Raw genomic sequence first — 10,444 nt, 5'->3', positions numbered from 1 at the left:
GATTTGATACTATATAATACTATGTTTGTATATTAATGTTTTACCATGATTCTATATAAACTGAAAGAACCATGATTTTGAATAAGCTGAAATATCATGATTTTCTAATATCTGTAATACCATGATTCTGTAATATCTGTATTTCATGGTTTTGTAATATCTGAATAATCATGGTTCTGTAAAAACTGTATAATCATGGTTCTGTAAAAATTATATAATCATGATTCTGTAAAAACTATATAATCATAGTACTATAAAAGTTGTGTAAAACCTTATACTAAACTGATATTTCTCATGCCACACAATTAAATAAAACTCATATATTATAATCTGTATTTTTTTGTTGTATAAGAAATATATATAATCTGTAGCATTTTCCTGAAATCCAAATTTCTGAATTTTTCTGAGAATACATAATTTCATACCCACCATGTCATACTTCTAAATTATCCCAAAAATCATATTCTGAAAGCACATAACTATAACTATAACTATATATTATATTTTACTGGTAAATTTTTTTAAAATAACTGGCATAATATATTTCCCTTACCTAATTCTTAAGAATTAAGCTTGTAGGGATCCTAATCTGAGCCCGTGGCGTATGCGCAAAACCCCCTGTATTTATAAACTCTATACTAGGCCCGCGACATTAAAAACTCCAAACCCTAAAATCGCATTATCCCCAGTTCAATCAACTCAACCCCAATATATTTATCATCTAACACATTTCCTAGGTTCACATATTCCAAATAATCATTTAAACCCTAAAATAACTTACTTACCTTGACTTTGGAGTGGTGCTCAAGGACTCTAAATCAACAATCTGCTCCAATCAACTTGCAGAGAATCACCTTTAGATCATCGTGGCGGTTCCTGATCGTTGAAATAGGCTAAAATGGAGCCGAAATCAAAGAGAGAAGCGGGAGGAGTCATAACCTAGAGAGAAAGAGTGAAAATAGAAATTTTCTCTCACTAAAATGTGATTCTAACATATATATATATATATATATATATATATATATATATATATATATATATATAAACTATTGGCCACATGTCCTCGTTGATGAGACACGTGTACTCATCGACGAGTCATAGAAGAGCGTTCGCCAAAGATAATGGGTTCGTCGACGAATCCTTAATGGTCTGAAATTCCTGCTCTCAGGATCTCCTCATCGACGAGTGCAGGGCACTCGACGATGAGTCCTTGCTAATGCCCCTTTTCCAAATTTTCTTTTCCTTCTCCTTTTCCTTTTTCCTTTATTATTTTCATAAATTTAATTTTCTGGGTCTCTACAATGTCAACCTGCAGTATACGAAAAAAATTAGTTAACATATGTAGATTGTAACGTATACATAACAAAAGTAGGTGTGAGATAAAGTCTTCTTACAAGGCTCATATATACTGTAGCGGTCTTGTCGACGAAGCGTCGTGTGATGGATTTATTCTAGGTAAAGTATGGGTCATTTAGACACATTGGACCATCCTCCGCTTCCGTTGGTAGAATATACTCTCACCGATCCTCCCATGCAGTCACGTATATCTCGTGCGTAGTTGCCCAATCCGTGACCCCCCGATCATGTCCATCCATGCATTTAACTATTATTTGATTAATCATTTCTCAACTTCAAAACTACACATATATATTTTATCTGAAAAAATACAAGACTTTTAACAATAATTCTTTTTAAATTAATATCCAATCAATAATAAAACTATTTCCTAATACCAATTTTAAAATACTACATTACAGCATACTTGTCAATTAAATTACACATAACACATATAACAAATAATAAATGAAAGGAACTAAAATATTAACAGAAAAACCCTAACCTCAAATTTGGGCGTTTCCAAATTGTTGGCCTAACATGGCTTTCGAATCTTTTTTTTATGATAACAAATGAAGGATAATTTAACAAGTTATAGTTTAAGTGATGATATTTCAGGAAACCTAGTATGTCAAGTTCAAAAGGTGCAAGAATTGAAAGTCCAAAGATCACAAGTACCATAAAGCTATACTTCATTCACAAGGTGATCAAATGAAAGCTTAAAGAGGTCCAAGATGGTCAAGACATATGGAGCTTAAAGAATGCTCAAGCTCAAGGCAAAGATGATTCAAAGCAATGATATACATGAAAACTTCAAAGTTTAGAGAATTTTTAATGTCTTTAGGAAGTCTTATGTAAGTACTTCACTTTAAATATCATTTTGAATGTTTTGAAGCTTATTAGGGGTTAATATGGACTTAAAGACCTTACTTTAAAAACCCCGGAAAATACTCTTTAAAAGTATCAAAGTAAGATGGCTAAGGATTTTGAAAACAAACTTGAAAAATAGTATTTTTATCTATTCAGACGACTGACCTGGGCTTGGTCAGGCGACTGACAAAAATATTGAATTGAATTTGAATGGGCAGTGAAGGATCAGATGACTGGCCCTTGGCACCTCAGGCCATTGACCTTGTTTTGAACTAAAAAAAAAATACACTGTGTTCAAAGGATCAGGCGACTAACCCTCGTAAATGGCTAGTTTTTTAAATGACTTTTAAATTTCAAATTTGAGTTGCTTGTGCCCCAAACTTTATAAAGACTTGGGAAACACTACATATTACTTGGGCAACACAGATTTATCACTTTTTGAGTCTATAAATACATGGTTTCTCAAATCAAATCAGACACCAAGAATTGAAAATTAGTTTCCAAGCTATATTGCTCACTCTCTCTCAAAGCCTTCTTGCACACATATTCTTGCTGAGAATTTTCTAAGATATACCGAGTCTTTGATCACTGATCTAAGAGCAAAAACTTCTGAGTTTGATTCAAATCAAAGGAAGAAACCCGGTGACATTCTTGAACTTTAAATTCATTCTTATTTGATATTTACTTTGAAGTATTAACTGTGCTTAATCTTGTACTAACCAGCTCTATCTGAAAGCACTTCTTGTACACAAATTTTTTTTCTTGTCTCTTTGTTTTCTTCACGGTTCAGGATTATTGGATCGCTGTACCAAGCATGGGGTATCGCTTCGAGAGGGGGCTCCACCCTAATTGAAGGAGAGATTGTAACGGTTTGTTTCGCCCATAAAGAAGCGTTATAGTGGAATCCTTAGGGGGTCTTGCCTAAGGTGAGGACGTAGGCTGGTATAAGTCGAACCTCATAAAAGCTTAGTCTCACTCTCTACCCTTACTCTTTAATTTTTATACATATATAAATTGCATGATTGTGTATCTAAGTGCAGGAAGCTGAAAGTTGAGATTGAGAAACTTTTAATTTAAGGAAGTACGTTGATTGATCTTTTGCGAAAACCTTAAAAGGGGTACGTTGATTAATCGTTTGCGCAAACCTTGGTTAAAAAGAAGTGCATAAAGTTCATAAATACAGGTGTAATGACCTGCTTATCTTATCATATAATAAAACATATTTAACAATAATATCACCCGAAACCGTGGGTAACGGGGACACATCTGACATTCAAAGCGGAAACCTAAGCAGTAGTAAATATAAATCACATTCTCATAACCATAAAATGCATAATACTAGAGTCAACTACGTTCCAAAATACTGTGTTTATATACAACCTCCAAAAATACAAAAGTATATACATATCTAGGAACCCATAACGTAAATTTCCTGTTCCTAGATCAAAACTTACCCTCCAAGCAAGGTAGTATCACACTATCTCAACGGCGGCCTTGTTCCGCCGGTCTTTCAGGGTTTCCTAAAAATTATTTAATGTTGGGGGCGAGACACTTGTCAGTAAGGGAAAATAAACTAAACACAGTTGTGTGACAACATGAATATTTGGTGCTATCATACATATACAGTACATTTCATATACTATAAAACATTCATCACAACAAACTGAATAATCATATACTTTCATAATTTCTAATAAGCCATACTGATCATGAAATGTCTGATATAACTGATAATACTGAAATTTACCCAAGATGTATAGCTAGCTGGTGCCATGTATTACCCCCTATGACGGGTTGTGTAGTCTGAAGGCGGGATCCGACAATGGCTGGTCGACCACCGCCGAGTCAAAAATGTCTGTAAGTACGATGGACCCGCCACACCCTGGTCCGGACTGTCAGGTGGACATCTACAACTCTATACTGAGAGCCACATCTACTATCCTTCTCCCACCCCTTTTACTAGTATGGACGGTTAGCACAAGTCTGAACATAATAATAAGATTTGTATAGCTATGGTACCTTACTCCTGAAACTAAACTGAACTAACATTTAGATTCTGATAACCTATAATACATGATAATATACTGTTTAACGTAAAAAGATTGATAACATTTTCTGTAACAACATAAATACATACGGCCTTGCCGAAATCATACATACATATGACCTTGCGCCAAAATCATAAATATTACACGGCCTTGCGCCGACTAACAATCACAGCCTTGCGTCGAATATTTGATATATATATATATATATATATATATATATATATATATATATATCAATATGAATAAATAATTTGTTTATCATGTATTTTGAAACCATACTCTACTGCATTATTCCATAATCTCTGAAAACATGCTTTATTTGTAAAATTGCCATAACATAATACTTTTCACGTAAAATAATATTCATGACACACAATGCTGAATAAAACCATACATTCTATTCTAAAATCATATTTTCTGGCGTTTCATACTAATACATACATTTCAATATTATAGCAGTATTTTCCCAAACATGCGTTTCCTCAATAATATTCAAAAATATTACATGCTTCCCTGAACATAATTCTATTAATAACTTAATAATAATTTTTATGGAAAAATGACTACTTTAGTTTATTCCCTTACCTGATTACTGAAAAGAGACCCCCCTTGAAATTCACTAGTCCTGCCCCCGTAGGGTTCCCCGATCAATACCTTAAAAATGACAACTCCCAGAACTAAACTTCAGTATTTTTTCATGAATCACATTTTCTATAACTATGGAAAGACCAAATTTTGAATAAATAACCTTACCTTAACTCAGGAATGAATTTCAAACTATCCCCACCGACGATCCACTTTGGAAGATATGCAGAGAACTTCCCCAGGAGTGTCCTGGTGGCTTCAGATCATCGAACCGGCGTAAATCTGACCTAGAAACTTAGAGAGAAGGGAGGGGAAACGAAGGGAGGAGAGAGAGAGAAGGTTTGGTGTGTCGAAATTTAGACAAAAAATGAAGTTTGAGCTATTTATACATTGACCTTTGTCGACGAGCCACGTCACCTTATCGACGAGGTCAAGAAGGCTATTCGTCGACGAACGTTACTCCTCGTCGACGAAATTCAGAGTTGTGATATACATCCCCTCGGTATCTTCTCATCAATGAAGCACACCCTCGTCAACGAACCTAATATGCTACGTCGTCGATGAACGCGAAGTGTTCGTCGACGAGGTCTATTGCTGCCCTATTTTATATTCCCAAGTTCCTCTCTCTTTAATATTTAAATATCATTATTCTTTGGGTCATTACAACAGGGCTTTTATCAAACTCTACCTTGAGTTATTCATACGCTAAATTGTTGAAAGTGCTGCTACAAAAATATTGGTTAAATAACTTGTGATTGGTAAATTGGTTGGTTGATTGGGTATTGTTTGACATTGTTGAAAGTATCACATTAAAAATCATGAGTTTGTATTTGACCAATTCATTGATTGAGTGTGGATTGTGATTGGCTTAATTAAGCATTAAAAATCAAATCATTCTTGTGTGATTAAGAAACTTACAAAAGGTAGTGAATTTAGAAAAAAATTTAAAAGAAACTTTTATAAACCCAATTCACCCCCTCTTGGGACTATACCTTAGTTTTCACAAACAATGCCTTCAATAAACAAATTGAAGGTGCTATGTAGTAATTTATGAGTCACACTAACGATTTTATCAATCAAACTAACAATTTTTTCAATCAGAAATATGAATTTAAATTTCAAAACAAATGAGCAAACATGTTTCATTGAACTTACCCCATCTCCCATTTTTATATCCTCCTCCTCAACGTTCATGAGCAACAGGTCGACGAGCAACGGTCACCTACAAATCAGACGGCCTCTGCACTTTGCCCTCTGCTCTGTAGTCTCCTCCTCTCTGGTCTCTCTGCTGCCCTTAGTTTGCGAAGAAAATTGAAGGAGAAAGGGTTGTTGAACTCGCAGGACCAAATTACGAGATTTGTCACGCGTCAAACACCGAGCAATAGTTCCATTTCCCAAGCAAATCTTGTAGTTTGGTCCTGTGAGATTTGCCTTAACAAGTGTCGACACCCAATTTGCCTGGCCTTGCAAATCTCATAGGACCAAACTATGAGATTACGTAAGCATTAGACTGGAAAATTCTAAACAGAGTATTATTTAATATTTTATTATAAAATAATAATAAAATGGGAAAAAAACTTAATCAAATCATTATTTTATGAGTTATGGGTCGGGTCTCGGGCTCTCGGGTCGGATCCCATTAACTTGATCTTGGAAATTCTTGTTCTACACAGCACTGCGGCAACTTCTTCAACAGTTCAACCTAAGGCTCACAAATCTTAGCTCCAAGCTCAGATCGCGCTGTGCTTTTTGGATCCCCAAGAGTATCAATGGCTGCAATTTACAGCCTCTATATCATCAACAAGTCGGGAGGTTTGATCTTTCACAAGGTAGAATCATCTCTTACCTGAGAGAATTCTGGTCCGTATTATCCTAGGAATCATATTTTCCTTCGCACCAAACAGACCCAATTCCAGTTTCGATCAATATTGCATAGCGATCTGATAGCAGCCCGTGTGTTTTTTTTTTTGGGAGAAAAATCTAGGACTATGGTTCAGCGGGGCGCATGGACACGAACGATAGCTTGCGTTTGGCGAGCCTGTGGCACTCGATGCACGCGATCTCGCAGCAGCTATCGCCGGTCGTCGGCTGCTCAGGCATCGAACTCCTCGAAGCTGATACGTTCGATCTCCACTGCTTCCAGCCTCTTACTGGTAATTTAAGCATTCGGAATTCTAATTTTTAGGCACCCACGTGGTTGCTGAGAGAATTGGGAAAAATTAAAATAAATTTTGAATTATATGTTGTTTGTTGTTATGGGTATTCTATTTTAAAACCCTTTGTTTGGTTGCTGAGAAAAATGAGGAAAATCAGAGAAAATTTCTGGTTAGGCTTGATTTAGGGCAGGTTGTGGTATTATTGAGCTTCAAGTATTGAAAAATTTAGAAGGAGTGGTTTTAAATTACTGATTACTAAATGCAGCATTATGTTAATATTTCGTTGACTGGGTACTGTTTCAAGGTTGCTTGATTGTGTGGTTAAATTAATGGAGTCAAATGAAATGACTGCTGTGAACTTAGAAATATGACTTTTGTGAATATTTATGTTATGAACAAATGTAGCATAAGTCTCATTAGAATCATTTCATGATCATCATAATTTTTGGAGCCTTGTAGAATTCATATTTATGTTTTTAAAATTCATTATGACAAATGAAAATATAGATTATTTTCATAACAAAATAATGACTTATGGCATTTTATCAAAATCTTACAATAGCACTAAGGGCCTGTTTGAAACTTGGAGAGGATTAGGGAAAGGAAAAGAAAATGAGAAGGAATCTGATTTTTTGTGTTTGGTTATCAAGGAAAGTGGGAAAGAAAATGAACATATAACAACTCAAAGAACGAATTTTAACTTTACTCATGATTAATATTTAATTTTTCTTAACTTTTAAACATATTAGAACTAATTTTTATTTTGAATAATATTTGATACAGAGTATAATGGAAAATGTCTTTCCTTCTTGTTTTCTTTTCCTTTCCTTCTCCCAAACAAATTTTTTATCCAAACAAAACCTTAATGAGTGTAAGATAAAAGAATAAAGTGACAATAATGAGTAGAAATAAGAAAAAAGAAATAAGTAAATAAACATAAAGTAGAAGAACTCAAATTTCAAATGAACAGATTCAAGCTTGGATTGATTTGGTGTTTTGATAACATTTAAATAATTGACTGCAACTTTTGCGTATATTATTTGCCTTCATTGAGTATAGTAGGTCCTGTAGTGACCTCAATTATTGATTTCCATTTTGAGACCTTCTTTCAAAAAAAAAAAAAAAAAAAAAGTCTAAAAATATTTTTAGAATATTTTCAATTTAAAATATGTTAACTCTTATCTCCCTGTCAAATCATTTCAGTAGAAAGTATTATTGTTTCTAGAAAAACATGAAGCTTAATCTGCAGGGAAATCAAGAGTGGAAATCACTGGTATCCTTAACTTGGTTGGGCTGCAAGGATATAACTTCTGTAGTTGGATGGATGGGAGGAGTTTAAAAAGATTATAAAAGGTAGCAACTGTGACCGATAATACTTGGTTGCTGGTAGTCCATCCTGCAGTGAAACAATCCTCCTCTCTTATGGTTGTGCCTTTATTGATTATGACAATGGAGTCATCAATCTGTTTGTAGAGCTTGCAAAATATTTGTACTACAAAGAATGGAGCAATTGGCATAAATGTTAACTGCAATGAGACATTCTAAAATGGCTCTATTCGGTATTTCAACAACAAGTGGCACAACTCTAAACTATGACTAGATTTGCCACAATTGTAAAGCACAAGTGGGTATCATTATCTTCTCTGGTACTCCCATAGTCAAGTGCTCAACCTTCAAATTTACACTATGCTTAGCTGCCATCAATGGCAAACCGCTTGTATAATTCTAAGGATGACCAATTCTTCAGTTTTAGTGTTTTCTGTGATGGGAAGAACATTATGTTGAAAAGAATATGTGTAGATTAATCTGTCCTTTTATATGCAATGGAATCAACAAAATAGCATATCTAAATAAGTGAAAAAATTACATTAAAATAGTGCGAGCTGGCTCTTGAGTCACTGGATAACCGTTGTCCTAAATATGGTATTACCTTCCTATGTGCGGGTGATATCGACAAGCAATACCATGTCCAAGATAAAAGCTAGGTTCACTTGCAGTAGTCTCATATTCTCGTTCTATTGGTACATTGACAGAGAGATGGACTGAACAGTCCAGATAGATGCCCAAATGTAAATAGGATAAAATATAAAATCAATATTGTAGATAAGAAGATGAGAGGAGATGAGGTTATGCATATATTCTTGTGTGGCACTATGTCCTTATAGATACAAATACCCTTTCATTAAAGGAGACATCTCTTGGAAGGCACCTATTACGAATAGGCATCTTTATGGAAGGAGATAACTTTTAAATAATACCTATTAGAATGGATAATTTTGAGAAGTTTTGAGACTTCTCTAAGGTTTCCAACACATAACAGTGACGGCACTTCATGTTGAAATCTATTTCCATTTTTTTAAATTTTATTATCTTCTGAAAAGTGGCAGGTATGAATATATGATACACAAACATGGGAAAGATGTAAAATTTAAAAATTAAGATTATGTTCCTTTTTGAACCCTTCATTGCTGTACCTTGCCTGCTCTCTACTTAAAGTATATGGTCCTGTCCTTGGGAATTTGGAGTTTCTAGGAAATTTCACTTATGTTTGTATCCAAATGCTTTTTAAAGGTTATTATTTTTATTTTATTTTTTTAAGTTATAGATTGTGGTTTGTCCTTGCAGGGACAAAGTTCTTTGCGGTCTCTGAGCCTGGAACACAGCACATGGAGGGTCTCTTGAAACTTATATATGAACTGTACACAGATTATGTTTTAAAGAACCCCTTCTATGAAATGGAGATGCCAATACGCTGCGAGCTATTTGATATCAACCTTACCCAGGCAATACAAAAGGATCGTGTGGTGTTGTTAGGGCGGTGACTAATCAGTTTGTTTCTTGATCTGTTGTCTTAATTTTTCATTTTAATTGTAGCTGTCATGTGCTCCAGTTCATATAAGCTACTACTGTACTTTAATGATGAATGTAAAAATCCTACTTTTTTCATTAATAATGACAAGTGATATGCTTACTTTTCCAATTGCCGTTGAAAGATCAGTGCATAAAATGGGAGTTTAAGAACAAAGGATGGGTGGGATATGTTCAGTTGCTATGTGCATAATTTGCTAGAACTGTTATTAGGAAAGTTGATCTCAATCCTTCTTGTAACCTAAAGCACCCAAGCGCAACTACTGGAAGCAGCAGCATGATGTGCTTCTCCTTAAAAGTAGCACCCAATCATCTTTCAAGCACCAGCGCACGTTTTGTGTAGTTGGGGAATAAGATCTCTGTGGTTTCAGCTTTTCCCATTTTACTGTGAAGTATAAACTTGCCAGCACCTCCATCGGCATGTTCTCAGGTAATCCTATCTTCTCTCTCTCTCTCTCTCTCTCTCACACACACACACACACACACACACACACACGAGACGTTAGGAATTCTGGTATTTTGAGAAATTCTTAGATTGATTATATTTTGAATGCTGTTCACGGTTGCATGTTAGAATTTTGT

At 34.7% G+C, this 10,444-nt stretch overlaps 1 protein-coding gene across 1 annotated transcript; it reads left to right on the top strand.

Moving 5' to 3' along the window:
• Positions 1-6,422: 6,422 nt before the first annotated feature.
• On the top strand, positions 6,423-9,974 carry LOC131153388 (uncharacterized). The gene is made up of 3 exons (XM_058105659.1): positions 6,423-6,667; positions 6,823-6,991; positions 9,620-9,974. Exons 1-3 carry the CDS (start codon positions 6,608-6,610, stop codon positions 9,814-9,816), a joined length of 426 nt encoding a protein of 141 aa, XP_057961642.1. The 5' UTR covers positions 6,423-6,607; the 3' UTR covers positions 9,817-9,974.
• Positions 9,975-10,444: the final 470 nt, after the last annotated feature.

The sequence above is a fragment of the Malania oleifera genome, chromosome 4 (genome assembly GCF_029873635.1).
Source record: "Malania oleifera isolate guangnan ecotype guangnan chromosome 4, ASM2987363v1, whole genome shotgun sequence".
NCBI classification, from domain to species: Eukaryota; Viridiplantae; Streptophyta; class Magnoliopsida; order Santalales; family Ximeniaceae; genus Malania; species Malania oleifera.
This window is presented reverse-complemented; position numbering and strand designations above follow the sequence as displayed.

Excerpts from the sequence above, each read along its gene's own strand:
- LOC131153388 (XM_058105659.1), top strand. The coding sequence starts at position 6,608 with ATGGCTGCAATTTACAGCCTCTATATCATCAACAAGTCGGGAGGTTTG. Across the intron at positions 6,668-6,822 it reads GAGGTTTGATCTTTCACAAG|GACTATGGTTCAGCGGGGCG; the intron begins GTAGAATCATCT and ends AGAAAAATCTAG. Across the intron at positions 6,992-9,619 it reads CTGCTTCCAGCCTCTTACTG|GGACAAAGTTCTTTGCGGTC; the intron begins GTAATTTAAGCA and ends TTGTCCTTGCAG.